The sequence below is a fragment of the Pantherophis guttatus genome, chromosome 3, assembly GCF_059756535.1.
Source record: "Pantherophis guttatus breed Tessera chromosome 3, ASM5975653v1, whole genome shotgun sequence".
Classification (NCBI taxonomy): domain Eukaryota; kingdom Metazoa; phylum Chordata; class Lepidosauria; order Squamata; family Colubridae; genus Pantherophis; species Pantherophis guttatus.
Genome location: NC_142065.1, coordinates 176,468,769 through 176,485,508, shown reverse-complemented (window position 1 = coordinate 176,485,508; position 16,740 = coordinate 176,468,769). Strand labels below are relative to the sequence as shown.

The window sequence follows — 16,740 nt, the reverse complement described above, 5'->3', positions numbered from 1 at the left end:
TAATTGAAATGACTAAACACTGTTTAAATTTGTGAACCGGCCAAATACTCTGTTCAAAGAAAATAAATTGTATGTTTGTATATGTGTTTCTAATTATTGCTATTTATTCATATTTGTTCTCTTTCATTCTTTAAAGTTTAAAACAATTCATTCTTTCTCCTCAAACCTACCACCTCTCTCTTTTCTTTCTTTTACTTTCTTTCCCCCCTTCTTCTCCTCCCTACTTCCTCTTCCTTTCTCCTTCTCCTCCTCTCTTCCTTCCTCTCTTCCCCTCACTCCTCCTCTAATTTCCCTTCCCTTCGTTCCTCCCTTTTCTTCCTTCCCTCTCTCTCCTTCTTTCTTCCATCTCTCTTCTCCTTCCTTCATCCCTCTCTATTGCTGTATCCTTTTGTGTATATGGATTACTCAGAGGGCTGAAAAAGTTATTTTTGACTGGTCCTTGCACTTTTGACCACTCCTCGAACTTATGACTGTCCTCACATTTTATGTTTCTCGCCCTATCTTGTCACCATGATGAAGAGAAGCAGTTGTGAAATGAGTGACACGGTTAAGAATGCTACAATGGGCATAAATGATGATCAGTCATAAGTGTGAGGACCGGTCAAAAGTGCGAAGACCTGTCAGAAATCACTTTTTTCAGCCCTCTGGGTAGTCCTTTTGTGCATATGGACTACTCAGAGGGCTGAAAAAGTTATTTTTGACTGGTACTCGCACTTTTGACCAGTCCTCGAACTTACGACTGTCCTCACATTTTACGTTTTACGTTCTTGTCACCATGGTGAAGAGAAGTAGTGGTGAAATGACTGACACGGTTGTTAAGAATGCCGCAACGGGCATAAATGTGAGGATGGTCATAAGTGCGAGGACCAGTCAGAAATGACTTCTTTCAGCCCTCTGAGTAGTCCCTATGCACATAGCCACGCCACCCGGTCACATGACCACCAAGCCACACCCCAACTAAGCCACGCCCACAGAACCGGTTGTTAAAAAAATTGAATCCCACCACTGTATGTACCCAAGTTAGATTCTGTGGGCAACATACAGCTAGTTCTTGATTTATGACAATAGGGACCAGAAAATTCATTATGTGGTGCAGTCATTAAGTGAAGCATCATGTGACTATACCCAATTTAATGACCTTCTTGCTTCAGCTGTTAATTGAATCATCATAGTTGGTAGTTGAGACACAACGTGACTGTGATTTTCCCTGCTGGCTTCCCCCTTGACTTCGCTTGTTGGAAACCAGCTGGGAAGATCACAAATGGTGTTCATATGACCATGAAATGCTGTGAGCATCATAAAAGCATGACAATTGTGGATGGCTAGGATGTAGACCAGAACTCCCCAATGTTTCCGGCCTTGGGTCCTGGTGGGAGAGAAGGGATGGTTCCATGCAAGCGGCTGGCAAGCACACGCATGCAGCTCCATTTGCGTGAGCAGTGTACTCACACGCCTGCTGCTCACTTAAATGGAGCACACGAACACACGCTCGTCCACTGCTTGCTCAAGTGAGGATGTGTGCACGTACATGCTCACCAGCAGTTACTGCGGCCCGGTTGCAAATACTTCACAGCCCACTAGTAGGCTCCAGCCCACAGGGTGAGGACCCCTGATGTAGACCATTTAAGCATTCTAATGGGTCAGGTATTGATTCCCTCTTCAGAAGATGCTTTAAAAGTTCTTTTGATGGCAAGGAACTTGTTTCCACTAAATAATCTAGTTCTACTCAGAGCAATTGAGCTTCTTTAATTTGTAGGCAATATTTGCCACTCACCAAAAAACTATTGGGATCTCCACCATAAAGCCTGTTTCAAGTGAAACCTTTTGTAATGACTTCATCCGCTCCTTCACTTGGACTTTCCAGCCGCTTCCCCCCGCCACAGGGAGACGGAACCGACCAGATGGTTCCATCCCAGGCGCCTGATGGATCCCAAAAAGTTCCTGGCGGAGCTTGGGCCGTTTCCTGAGACCCTGGCACACGACTCGACCGAAGACCTGGTGGCCGCCTGGGAGAGTGCGGCCGCCAGAGCTTTGGACTACGTCGTGCCTTTGCGGCCTCTGACCCGATGCCGATCTCAATTGGCTCCTTGGTTCTCCGAGGAGCTGAGAGAGATAAAGTGTCGGAAAAGACCCCTAGAGAGCATCTGGAGGACTAGTCAATCCGATTCTGACCGGACACTGGTGAGGTCTTATATCAAGACCTACCTAGTGGCGATAAAAGTGGCAAAATCTAACCATTTTCCGCTCTTATCGCATCTGCAGAGTGCCCAGCCGCTCTGTTTAGGGTGACCCACTCCCTTCTTCGGGGGGGGGGAGTGCGGGAAGATCCGTTGCAGGGTCAAGCTGAGGATTTTGTGCAATTCCTGCATGATAAAGTCGCTTGGATTCGGGAAGGCTTGGACTCCGACTGGATGAGTCCAGGGGAGGAGACGAGGGTAGGTCTTGAGAATATTATCTGGGAGTTTGATCCTGTGGCTCCGGAGGATGTGAACAGGGTTCTGGGTAAGATTAGTGCCCCCACGTTTATTGGACCTGTGTCCCTCCTGGTTGGTACTGGCCTCCCGGGAGGTTACACGAGGCTGGCTCCAGGGGATTATAAGTGCTTCTTCTTGAAAGAGGCGGTGGTGAGGCCCCTCCTCAAGAAGCCTTCCCTGGACCTGGCTGAACTAGCTAACTACCGTCCGGTCTCCAACCTTCATTTTGTGGCGAAGGTTGTTGAGAGTGTGGTGGCACGACAGGTTCCCTGGCACCTGGATGAAGCTATCTATCTGGACCCGTACCAGTCGGGCTTCAGGCAGGGGTACAGCACAGAAACGGCATTGGTCGCGTTGGTGGATGATCTCTGGAGGGCTCGGGACAGGGATTGCTCCTCTGTCCTGGTCCTATTAGATCTCTCAGTGGCTTTTGATACCATCGACCATGGTATCATGCTGCAACGGTTGAGGGGGTTAGGAATAGGGGGCACCGTCCTGCGGTGGTTCTCCTCCTTCCTCTCCGACCGTTCACAGTTTGTGTTGGCAGGGGGGCAGAGGTCGACCTCGAGGCGCCTCGCATGGGGAGTGTCACAAGGGTCGGTTCTCTCGCCCCTTCTGTTCAACATTTATGTGAAGCCGCTGGGTGAGATCATCTGTGGTTTTGGGGTGAGAGTCCATCAGTACGCTGATGACACTCAGCTGTACATCTCCACCCCAGACCACCCCAACGATGCCCTTGATGTGATGTCTCGCTGCCTGGAGGCCATGCGGATCTGGATGGGGAAAAATAGGCTCAGATTCAACCCTTCCAAGACCGAGTGGCTGTGGCTTCCAGAATCCCGATATAGTCAGTTGGTGCCATCTCTGACTATTGGGGGTGAATCTCTGCCCCCCCACAGAGAGGGCTCGCAATCTGGGTGTCCTCCTGGACGCACAGTGGTCTTTAGAAGAGCATATGACAGCCGTGGCCAGGGGGGCTTTTTATCAGGTTCGCCTGATTTTACAGTTGCAACCCTTTCTGGACCGGGACACCTTGCGCACGGTCACTCACACCCTTCTCACCTCCCGGCTGGACTACTGTAATGCTCTCTAGATGGGGCTCCCCTTGAAGAGCACTCGGAGGCTCCAACTGTCCAGAATGTGGTCGCGCGGGTGGTTATGGGCGCAACTCGTTGTGCCCACATGACACCCCTCCTGCGCGAGCTGCACTGGCTCCCAGTGGTCCTCTGGGTGCGATTCAAAGTGCTGGTTACCACCTTTAAAGCGCTCCATGGTATAGGATCCAGGTACCTTCGAGACCGACTTCTGCCACAAATAGCCTCCCACTGGCCAGTCCGCTCCCACAGAGAGGGTCTCCTCAGAGTGCCATCGGCCAAGTTATATCGGCTGGTGACACCCAGGGGGAGGGCCTTCTCTGTGGGAGCCCCTGCCCTGTGGAATGAACTGCCCCCGGAAATGCGTAAGATCTCCGACCTCTGTGTATTTCGCTGTGCCCTCAAGACCCTGCTGTTCCGCCAGGCCGGGCTATCAATGTAATGATTTTAAATTGGGTGTTTTAAATTTTGGGGGTTTTAAATCTGAGCCGAAATTATGTAATAATTTTAATTATTTTTAATTGATGTCTGTCTTTGTGCTTTTAATAGGCTGTACACCGCCCTGAGTCCTTCGGAAGAAGGGCGGTATAGAAATAAATTATTATTATTATTATTATTATTATTATTATTATTATTATTATTATTATTATTATCCCATTGACAACTTCATCTGAGATCAAAGGAAACAAGAGATTGGTTCTACCGGTCTGGAGAATTCAAGACTGAAATGTCAATAATAACCGGTGCAGCCTAACAATCATTGCACACCTCTACTGCACCAAAATCCCTACCAAATAAAATAGCTTCTACTTTGGTAGGGTTCTACATTTCGGATGATGAAATGTAGTTTCTGGGAAACTGACTGACAATATGTGTAGTTTATATTTCTAAGTTTGGCAAAATACTATAAAGATGTCTGTGTAAGCTGCTTATAGTTTTGATAACTACAATAAATTAGGATATTTCTCAGAGGCTGATCTTATTAAAAAGGTTTGAGCGTTGAACTTTGAAAAAAATTACATCAAGAGCAAATGGTACAATTTTTAAAATAATAATTCTATTGAGGGCTCTACTGTACTATCTGTGATTAGGAGGTGGGGCAGTGGATAAAGTCTTTGTTCAGAATTTTGTTGAGAAAGCATTTTAACATCACCAAATTGGGCTCGCACAAAAAGTAACTTTGTCCTACTGGAAACATTTCGCAGGATCAAGAAACATGATGAGGTCATAAGGACGCTGAAGAAATTGGTCAGCTCTTTGGATTCCAAACATGCAGTGGAAAATCCTGTATTTTTTGGCAATAACTTTACAACCCTTCATCCTGGGTATTCAATAGTATGCCCCTCCTGACTGGCAGTGTTGCTGATAATGGGAGGAATGGAAAACCACCTGACCAAGAGATGATACGAAGTGGGAGTCATGTAGTTTCAACTATGATCATGGAAAAAGTGGGAACAACCAGATGTAACTGAATCTTTTCCCTATGGCTGAGAGTTGAGGCCTGGTTTCCTGAACAGTAGAATCAGAAATTAGTAGACAAACATCTGTAGTCTCTTCCTGTGACACATTTCCTGTTATACCTGTGGAGATATGACGGACCTTAGCAAAAGTAGTATCCATTTTACTAGCAGTCTCTACATCAATAATAGCTTTTGTTTTTACAGGAGCCTCTCTAGAGATCTGTATGGTAAATTGAAACAAGACTTTTCCTTATTTATTATCATACATTGGTCTCTTTCAACTCTTTTAGCTTAAGACAGAAACCTCAAATGTGCTAGTTCTGCAGCACAATAACTGATGTTAGAAATCCCTCTGAATGGTACTACTCACGGAACAACTTAACAGGGCATGACATATAGAGAGATCTTACATCTAAGTCAATTAGGTATCATCGGTCAGTATATTTTAAGGGGCATTTAAAGTGGCAGTTAAGTTTAAAAATATTCATTCTCCTGTTTGGAGACTTCCATGGTTGGTGGAATTTTTTAACAAACAGAATCCATGATCTTAAAACCATAGGAAGAGGGACATTTTCAGATTCAGGATCAAGATTAAGAAAGCAAAAAATGAACCCATAAGAATTATGCAAGCAGATATGTGGATGAATCCAAAATCATCAGAGAATTCAGATCACTGCAAGGAAGGAAGGCTGAAGAAAAGGTTCAAAATGGTGTTTGTCTAAGATGTACGTAAGGTAGAAATGCAATCTTTCTATATGGTGAGTCTTGGAAATTCCCATGTTATCATAGGTCTTTGTGTTGATGAATCTGTGAGTGTCCCTGGTCCTGTGAATCCTGTTGCAAGATGATACTGCATCTACAAGATTTCATCTCAGGAAACATCTATGAAACGTGGGGGAAGTCACTCTGTCCATCAAGATCAGTTATTATATTCTTTGCAAAATAGCCTCTGCTTGACACTATGTTCTACTGAAACTCAAAATCTGCAGGTGGTTTCTGTACCTGATTTTCTTTGTTTTCCAGAGAAAAAAATCCATCAGGATAGGCATGACAGCTATATAAAATACAGGTTCAAAAACCAGGGACTTCAGTGTATTTTCCATGGTTGTACTCAGCCCAAAGTAAGATGTTTCTTAATCTAAGAAATGCATATGATTAATTTTTCTCTTGCACCTCTATTTTTCCTAAATGTATTTTATACTCACAGGCTATATACTAATATTTGGAAAACCTACCTCATTATTAATGTCAAAAACTCCTTCCTGTATTTTTTCATAGATTTCCTTTGCTGTGTTAATAAATGCCTGAAAGAAAATAGAAACATTTAAAATAAATACAAAATATATTTCATTTACTTCTTCAATGGCCTATTGTGTGTTTATTAACCTTAGAAATCTTTTTGCTTAACTTTTGGTTAAGTTGCCGCTAAACAAGGATTACCTGTTCTGTTAGACTGTGATAACCTTTCACTTGGTCACTGTATGTCTTCTTCTGGCTTTTTGATGAAAGTGGAATTCTTCATTTGGAGGTTCTTTGAATCATGAGAAATTTCAACACTGCTAGTTCCAATGGACTAGTTTGACAGTAATTCCCAGGTTACTAATGAAATCTAGCGATAATTTTAAAATCTTTTCAAATTTAACGTACAAAAAATGTAGCATCAGCAGGCAAAGCAAATTAATCTGTCCAACCAGCAGAGAATCAAGCATTAATTTCAAACAAAAAAATCTGCTGTGAACCATGCTACTTATTTACAAACAAAGGAATAGTAAGAGTCTAGAATGCATATTGATAACCCAGTTGAGGAGAGGAAGAGGAAAGATTCTGCAATATATATATACAAATCTGAGGACGACTTGATGGGTAGATTATTAGACCAATGTGACCAATGCTGCTCTACTTTATTCCAGGTGATATCCTTTGACCATCTAGCCTATTATGATATGACTTGGCAGCAGTTCTACAGGAACTCAAGCAGAAATCTTTCATGTCACCAACTATCCTTTTGTAGCACAGCAGGGAAAGACAAATTAGTTGTTCGAAAGGGGATAGGGGATAATTTTTGCCTTCTTGCCTTAATACATTTTCAAAATATAAATAACAACATGATCTTTGTTGTAGATCCAGTATTTGGATGCTTCATCTGGAAATCCAGTATCAGGCAAACAAATGTATATACTAAAAATATTGTTTCTCTCTCTCTCTCTCTCTCTCTCTCTCTCTCTCTCTCTCTCGACAGAGAGAGAGAGAGAAGAGAAGAGAAGAGAAGAGAAGAGAAGAGAAGAGAAGAGAAGAAAAAAGAAGAAAAAAGAAGAAAAAAGAAAAGATAATAAATTCATATGAAGTTGATCGGGACATTTTGCTTACATTTATTTCTTTAGAAGAAATGTATGTAAGAAATATATGTCTCTATATTCACATCACCATAAATAGTAAGTTATTCTTCCCTCTTTAATAAGATTATTCAAATATAAAGCAGCCCAGAGTCACCTTATCATGGAGATGGGTGGCACATAAATAAAATAATCATCTTTCATATAACAGAATATTGGCCTTATGTTTTATTTATCTATTTATCACATTTATTTTCGCTGTCGCCACAAGGCAATTCTGGGTGGCTTACAAAATTAAAACCAATAAACAATATGAATATCTATAACAGTAAAATTATAAGATAAGGTAAAACGATGGGGAGGGAAGGATCAAAGTATGCAGGGTATGAGGTGGGATCTGCTATTACTCCATCAACCATTTCCAGCATAGCACTCCTCCATTGGGGGCCCAAGCCAATTGGCAAAACCAGGTTTTCAGGCCCTTATGAAAGGTCAGGAGGGTAGGAACAGATCTCACCAGGGTGTGTGTGTTTAAGATGTTCCAAAGGGCAAGATCCTACATTGTAAAGTGTACATAAAACATATCAATATTTTATACAAAAATGTATCAACTTATATTACACACACACAACTCAATTAGTATTTGATACATAATTCAGTTCCTATCACTGTAAGAATTTAAGATGTACTGTACTGACAGTAACAGAGATAGCCAAAAGAGTAAATCAAACTCTGTCCTACCAACTTTTTATAGTCACTAAATTCTGGTATCATATATTCAGGTGTGCTATACCTGATTGCAAATCTAATTTAAATACTAAAAAATAAACAGGGTTCATGGTGGAGAACAAATCATACCTTTCCTAATTTCTACTCTAGAAGCATTTGACTGCCGAACTTGCCACCAGAGCTTTGTTTCCTAATTAACAGGACTGATATGTTTTCACCTTTAAAGGCCTTACAGCTCCCTAGAGTAATCAATCTACTGCAGCTCAATTACTGCACCAAGTGCATACTACAGCCAGTGAAGGAGACTCAAATATTTTCAGCCATGAGTAGAAAGATATGAATATGCATAAACTGTAAGTGGATGATCGAATCATCACCGAGGGTCATGAAAATTTGCAGCAACATAATGAGAAGAATTAATCACTACAGCTTCAGAGGACATGTAGGAAGCAAGATAGTTTTCAGACATGAACTCGGAAATGAATTGTCTGATGACTGTGAACTGATCTATAGTCTATAGAAATAATTGTTTTCAATATTAGAAGGGGGGTTGCAATAATTAAATTAACTATTAGGGGGGCATAAATGTTCAAATAATTTAAAACTACAGCTCAAACTTTTAATTTTCTCACAGCTATAATCTCTTAAGAGATTTTATATTTTCTAAAACAGAACAGAACAGAACTTTATATCAAAGCTCACATATATATATATACACATCAATCCGTTGCTTATTTAAAAATACATGGCTGACAAATAATCGGCAGTCCACCATCTAACATGGTTGTTCCTCCCAAAGGTGCTTTTTCAGGAGGCAACTGGACTTTCTTGTTTTTTCTTTGAAGTCATTTTGCTTCTCATCCAAGAAGCTTCTTCAGCTCTGACAGGATAGTGGGGAATGGATTTATATTTCTTGCAATTGGAATGGATTTCCAGAGGAAAAATTGCAGATTACAGGTACCAGGAGCACTACTCAGGTGACCCTGAGGACACAGATAAACCTCCAAGTGCTTCGACTCTCCTCCAGTTGCCTCCTGAAAAAAGCATCTTTGGGACAATCATGACCTGGATGACTGAGAATCTCTAGACTTTTAGCTGTGTAATTTGTAATAAGCATCCTTTGAATGGTGTGTGAGTAGAAATGGATTTCCAGAGAAAAAAATTGCAAACAGCAAGAGTCAGGAGCACTACTCAGATGACTTTGAGGACACAGATAAACCTCCAAGCGCTTCAACAACCCTCTAAAAGGATGCAAATGACCAGCTGTCTGCAAGGAGTATGGGTCCTTCCATTCCCCACTATCCTGTCAGAGCTGAAGAGGCTTCTTGGATGAAAAGCGAAATGTATTTAAAGAAAAAACAAGCAAGTCCAGTTGCTTCCTGAAAAAACACCTTTGGGACAACCATGACCTAGATGACTGAGAATCTCTACAGACTTTTAGCTAACATGGTACGTTTGTCATTCTGGAATATGAGGATTTCCTATATTTTTCTGCAGCAAGAAAGTAATTTGAAAATAATCTATGAACTGGATGACCCTGAGATTCCCCTTTCCATTCTGTTCTGATTACTTCTAAAATAGGCAAAATGTAAATTGCATAGAGAACAATAAATTGGCCTAAACGACAGGGAGGGTGTATTAGATACTGGTCCTTTTTGTTTGCAGAGAATCAACTTTGAGATTCCTGAATTTTCAAAGGTCTGAATCAAGACACTGGAATATACTATGTGTTTATTTTATTTAAGTAAGTCTAGATTTTGGTCAATGTACTGAGAAATAGTCCTGTTAAAAAATGAGCATGCGCAGAAGGAGGGGGCGGAACCATACTGCAGAGGGAGATAAATATTTGACAAGCACTCAGTAGAACAAATCGAAGGAGTGAAGGTTCCCATAACTGAGGAATGTCGGCACAACAATGCATGAAAATTTATGAAGCAAGCTATAATTGCAAGTGCTCAAACAAGGAATATAGTTTTTATTTTATTATCCTGCATCAACATGGCTATTGATATTTAACCACTTTTTAATCTGAAGGATTTATGTATTTCAGGCTTAATTGGTTAATGAACTGGTGGTAAAAGTACAAAACTAGAAAATAGGAGATTGCAAGTTCATGTCCTGCCTTAGCTGTGAAAACCAGTTGTGTGAATTTGGCCCAGACATTCTCTCTCTCAGCATAACCCAACTCACAGGGTTGTTATTGTGGGGAAAATAGGAAGAGAAAGGTAAGTTGGACATGGTAAGTTTGCTGCTTTGAATTATATGTAAAAGTAATAAAGATGAGATACAAGCAAACAAATTCAAGTGCTATTTGGGACCACAAAATATTCTAACAAAAAATATTGCCAGGATCCTATAAACAAATTCTTCTTCTTCTTCTTCTTCATCATCATCATCATTTTAGCTATTTTGTATCCACTGCAGGATGAAGGGCTCTTCTGAATGTTTCCAACCGATATGGTCCTGAGCTTTCTTTTGCCAATTGGGCCCACAATAAACAAATTATAGGTTCATAATAACAATAAATGGTTTACATGCATTCAGTCTCAACATCCTCCAGTTGTAAAAGTCTTAATACAGGTACCGTATTTTCCGGCGTATAAGACGACTTTTTAACACATGAAAATCTTCTCAAAAGTCGGGGGTCGTCTTATACGCCGGGTGTCATTCTCCTGTAATCAGGCAGACCAGCCCGAAAGACTCTGACGAGCCTTAAATGGCTCTGGCGATCTAAGCTCTGACGATCCCAGCTTTGCCTGCTAATCAGGCAATTCAGCTGGGACCGCCAGAGCCACGGAGAAGGGAAAAACTTTTCCCCCTCCGGCTTGCTTACCTTAGCTCAGTGGTTGGGGGTCAAACAACCCTTTCACAGGGGTTTTGCAGGTGGTGCAATACAGAAAAACGAGCGCAGCCCTCGCCATCTGGAATGAATGGTGCTGTTGTGGCGGTGGGGGAGAGGGCGGCAGAAGCGGGAAGAAGCGGCGTTTGCGATGGCTGGAAGCTGTGGGAGTGAAGCACTACTTTCATTTGTACGGCAACAGCATTCCGCCTTGGTATATTTGTGTCAGGAGTGGCGCAAGGCAGCCCTCCTCTTCTGTTGCCTGGGACTCAGAGTGGTAAATGGTGTCTGATCCGGAGAGCAGCTGGATTTTGCTCTCTAATCCGGATGCCAAATCGGCCCCCTGCAAACACTCGTCTCTCGAGGAGCGGTCCCTGAAGCGGGGCTGGAAACTTTGGTTGGACTGCTTGAGAGAGGAGAGCTTGCAGGGGGGCGATCTGATGTCTGCAATGGAGAGCGGCATCCGGCTTTTTCTCTCCGCTGTAAGAGCGCTGTAAGAGTGGCAGCCCTCATCTCCTAATGCTTGGGACTCGGAGTGGTAAATGGTGACTGGTCCGGAGAGCAGCTGGATTTTGCTCTCTAATCCAGATGCCAAATCGGCCCTCTGCAAACTCTAGTCTCTCGAGGAGCGCTCCCTGAAGCGGGGCTGGAAACTTTGGTTGGACTGCTTGAGAGAGGAGAGCTTGCAGGGGGGCGATCTGATGTCTGCAATGGAGAGCGGCATCCGGCTTTTTCTCTCCGCTGTAAGAGCGCTGTAAGAGTGGCAGCCCTCATCTCCTAATGCTTGGGACTCGGAGTGGTAAATGGTGACTGGTCCGGAGAGCAGCTGGATTTTGCTCTCTAATCCAGATGCCAAATCGGCCCCCTGCAAACTCTCGTCTCTCGAGGAGCGGTCCCTGAAGCGGGGCTGGAAACTTTGGTTGGACTGCTTGAGAGAGGAGAGCTTGCAGGGGGGCGATCTGATGTCTGCAATGGAGAGCGGCACCCGGCTTTTTCTCTCCGCTGTAAGAGTGGCAACCCTCATCTCCTAATGCTTGGGACTGCAAAATCCAGCTGCTCCCCGGACCAGTCACCATTTACCGCTCCGAGTCCCAAGCATTAGGAGATGAGGGCTGCCGCTCTTACAGCGCTCTTACAGCGGAGAGAAAAAGCCGGATGCCGCTCTCCATTGCAGACACCAAATCGCCCCCCCTGCAAGCTCTCCTCTCTCAAGCAGTCCAACCAAAGTTTCCAGCCCCGCTTCAGGGGCGCTCCTCGAGAGACGAGAGTTTGCAGGGGGGCGATCTGGCATCCGGATTAGAGAGCAAAATCCAGCTGCTCTCCGGATCAGACGCTATTTACCTTGAGTCCCAAGCAGCAGGAAACAAAGGCTGCCTTGCGCCGCAAATATAGCAAGGCAGAATCCTGATGCTGCACTTTCAGCAGACAGATGAGGGCTGCCTTGGCCATCGGCTGGCGCAAATATACCAAGGCGAATGCTCATGCCGCACAAGTTCAAGTAGTGCTTCGCTCCCACACTTCTTTCGGCCCTCAGTCTCTCAGGGAGGTGCTTGACTTCCTCTCAGCCCCAAGACACTGGCTGGCCCATGAGATGAGAGAGAGAGAGAATGAGAGAGAAAGAGAGAGAATCAGAATGAGACAGAGAGAGAAAGAGACAAAGAATGAAAGAGAGAATGAGAGAGAGAGAATCAGAGTGAGACAGAGAGAGAGAAAGACAGAATGAAAGAGAATGAGAGAAAGAGACAGAGAGAATCAGAGAGAGAGAGTGAGAGAGAGAGAATGAGAGACAGAGAAAGAGACAGAATCAAAGAGAATCAGAGAATCAGAGAGAGAATGAGAGAGAGAGAATCAGAGTGAGACAGAGAGAGAAAGAGAGAGAAAGACAGAATGAAAGAGAATGAGAGAGAGAGACAGAGACAGAGAGAATCAGAGAGAGAGAGAGAGAGAAAGAGAGAATGAGAGACAGAGAAAGACAGAGAATCAAAGAGAATCAAAGAATCAGAGAGAGAATGAGAGAGAGAGAGAGAAAATGAGAAAGAGGGGGAGAAAGAATGAGGGGGGAGAGAGAGAAAGAGTGGGGGAAAGAAAGAATGAGAGAGGGGGAGAGAGAAAGAGAATGAGAGAGGGGGAGAGAGAAAGAGAGAATGAGAAAGAGTGGGAGAGAAAGAAAGAGAGAGAGCGAAAATGAGAGAGAGAGAAAGAGAGAATGAGAGAGAAAGAGTGGGAGACAGAGAGAGAGAGACAGACAGGAGGGAGAGTGCCTGAAGGACCCCATCCCGTACTGGGAGTTCAGGTGCTTCAGCAAGCGGTGCACTGGATTCGTATTAGTGGTCCGCAAAATTTAAAATTATGAAGTTGGTGGTCCCTGAGGTCCAAAAGGTTGGGGACCCCTGGCCTAAGACCATCGGAAAACACATATTTTTGATGGTTTTAGGAATAACTTTATTGTTGGGGATCACCACAACATGAGGAACTGTATTAAAGGGTCGCGGCATTAGGAAGGTTGAGAACCACTGCCTTAGCTGCTTGCCTTGCTTCGCTTGCCTGAATCCATTCCATCAGCAAGCAACTCCCTGCCTGCAATCAAGCAGGCAGGGAGTTGTGGACTTCAACTCCCAGAATTCCTCAGCCAGCAAAACAAAGCTGGCTGAGGAATTCTGGGAGTTGAAGTCTACAAGTCTTAAAGTTGCCAAGGTTGGAGACCCCTGTTCTATTGGGTAAGTATTTTTCCCCTTTGGGATCTTTAAAAAAAAAATAATAGTTAATTGGTTTTTTTTTTAGTTGTTCTTTTTTAGACCTAGCCATTTAAAGTTTAGGAAGTTTTAAATTTAGCTTTCATATAAAAATAAAAATAAAAATAAAAATAAAATAAAATAATATTTGTGCAGCTTTCTGAGATTTAGTGTGTTTCTGTAGTGTTTCACTCTAACTACACAAACACACAAAATCTCACAAAGCTGTATGTGGAATTTTGTGTGTGTAAAGTGTGAAAGTTGGGTTTTTGGGCTTTTTGTGGCTGTGTGAGGTTCCTGCTTGTTGCAGGGGCCATTTTGGGTCTAGCACAGCTGCTTTTACATTGTGGATGAGCCAGTTGTGTTGTGTTGTGTTGTGTGTGTGTAAAGTGTGAAAGTTGTTTTTTGTGGCTTTTTGTGGCTGTGTGAGGTTCCTGCTTGTTTCAGGGGCCATTTTGGGTCTAGCACAGCTGCTTTTACATTGTGGGTGAGCCAGTTGATGTTTTTTTAATTTTTATTTGGTGTGCGTTGGAAGAGGGGTAGTCTTATACGGCGAGTATAGCCCAAACCCTATATTTTAACAGGAAAATTTGGGGGTCGTCTTATACGCCCAGTCGTTTTATACGCCGGAAAATACGGTAGTCCTCGACTTACAACCACAAAATTTCTATTGCTAAGCAAAACCGTTTATAACATTTCTTGCTACAGTTGTTAAGCGAATCACTGCAATTGTTAAGTGAATCTGGCTTCCCCATTGACTTTGCTTGTCAGAAGATGACAACAGGTGATCACATGACCTTGGGACACTGCAATTGTCTTAAATATGAACCAATTGCCAAGCATATAAATTTTTATCACATGATCAAAATTTTGATCATGTTGTAACTTCAAACGGTTACTAAACAAATGGTTGTAAGTCAAGGATTTCCTGTACATAGACTGAGAAAGACACTGATCTCTTGACAGTAGGATTATATACTAATCCTAGTCAACATGGACTAAAGAACCCTTTTAACATAAGGGAGAATTGTATACTCAAGATTGTATCAGTGTATCAAATTACTTTGAAAATGCAGAACAATAATTCAAAATATGTGAATTTTACAAATTTTAATGTGGGAATAATATTTGCCTAATTTTTAAAGGCAATACCTGCTGAAGTTTATTTATTTAAAACATTTGCATAGTTGCCCATTTTAAATACAACTCTGGGCAGCTTACAACCAATAAAACAATAAACTTGAAAACTTGGGAAAATAAACAAAGATATAATTTAGGATACTATTAAATTTTTAAAAATACATCTGTCTGATACTGAAAAAGACAGATTCCTTAAGCTTTTTATGTAACATGCTGCCATCTGGTGGCAATATATAGTTGATTAGATTTATAGTACCAAATCAATCATAAAGTAACAAAAAAAACTTAATAGTTTATTTTTGAAATGAAAAAGTTTCACTTTACAAATATTACTTTGCATCAAAACTCCAAAATTTCACCCAACATTTTAAATTAAACTGGATAGGTTTTCCTGGATACAAAATAGATTTAAGATAGCAATGTTATGTTGTTGTTTTTAATGTTACATAATGTTCTGTTATGGATTGCACCAGAGGGTAAACAAATTTTGTTGTAAATATGATGTATAATGACAATAAAGGCTATACTACTATACTAATTTCAAAATCAGAACAAGCCATTTTGTTTGGGGTCAGCCACCTCTAAGATGAACCTAATTGTGGAAGTTTTTGGTAATTCCTGATTCAATGAAATAAAATCCAGAGCAAGGGCAAGATCAGGACATCACCTCTTTCCTTAACATTGTAGTTCTCAGTGTGTGGCATATTTTGCCAGTCAGCTAATGCATCTTCCTAGCATAATCCATTCGGTTCCTCCCCACAAAAATGTTTTAGCCAAGACTGTTTTAGTATATTTTATAGGAGAAAAATAAGGGATTGCATATGAGAATGCAAAGTGACATCCATATTTCTCCCTTCTTTGGATAAGTGGTTTATTTACAAATGGTTATCTGCTGTTGACCTGAATACTGTACAAATCTCAATGGTTGCCTCCTGCCTATCATCCAATTTTGATCAAAGTCTTTTGTAAACAACAGATCAATGGACTCTTAATGCAACTTGTGATTTACATTGGAGATTCTGTTGAAAATCATTCCTCCACTCCTTGGTGAAATATAACTCAGTAAATTTTGATTTAACGTGCCATCTAAACAATAGAAAAGAATAGCTTTTGTAGTTTGATTTCTGGCTTTTCTATTCTCTCTCTTTAGGTTTTATTTTTAATCACCAGCATTTATTCTACTTCCTCTGAGTAAAAAAACTGAAGAGGTTTTTTAACTGTTCTGAGGAATCCTATGGCTCTGTGAGAACTTGATGGTGTTGCATGACACACTAAATGTAAAAAAAGGAAAAGAAAAAGTAATTCACACTTGTCAATTGGCAAATTTTCTAAGGTACAGTAGAAAAAGCAGGGCTTTTCAGCTGACATTCAGACCCTCTCCCTACCCCTAGAGCACTTGGCAGAATAAAGTTTGAAGTAGCATGGAAGATAGCATGTTATAAACAGCTATTCAGGTCCAAAGTAGGGAAAGTGCTTTAAATTTGGCATGATCATGCTCACTATATCACTCAATGCTCCTTAAAAAAAACCACACTGTTTTGTGTATTCACAAATTAGCTACGTGGTCTCAGGGTACACATTTGAGGTAAGTAGGCATTAAGGTATCAGTGAAAGGATTGAGACATGGCCAACAGCTGCACAATCTTACAATCTGCAGAGAATGCTTCATTTCATTCTGTGGCTTTCAATAGGATCCTGGTATGATTCAATAGTTCAGGAAAAATATTTTATCTTTATTTCAAAGATATTTTTCAATATTTTTCTAAACTTAGAATTTTCATCTATAAAAAAATACTCAAAATTACCTCTTCTACATTTGAAGCAGTTTTGGCAGATGTCTCCATAAAGATAAGGCCATGCTCTCTTGCAAATGCTTCACCTTCTTCTTTTTTCACTTCTCTTCTAGACTCTAAATCACTAAGGGAAAAAAATTAATAGA

At 41.7% G+C, this 16,740-nt stretch overlaps 1 protein-coding gene across 1 annotated transcript in view; it reads right to left on the bottom strand.

The window, feature by feature from the left end:
• RAB2A (RAB2A, member RAS oncogene family) overlaps nt 1-16,740 on the bottom strand; it is a 56,446-nt gene that overhangs the window by 7,689 nt on the left and 32,017 nt on the right. The window contains exons 6-7 of the mRNA XM_034429833.3: nt 16,607-16,718; nt 6,264-6,332 (exon numbers count right to left, since the gene is read on the bottom strand). Of these exons, the coding sequence (XP_034285724.1) occupies nt 6,264-6,332; nt 16,607-16,718 (181 nt within the window). The remainder of the gene's footprint in view (nt 1-6,263; nt 6,333-16,606; nt 16,719-16,740) is intronic.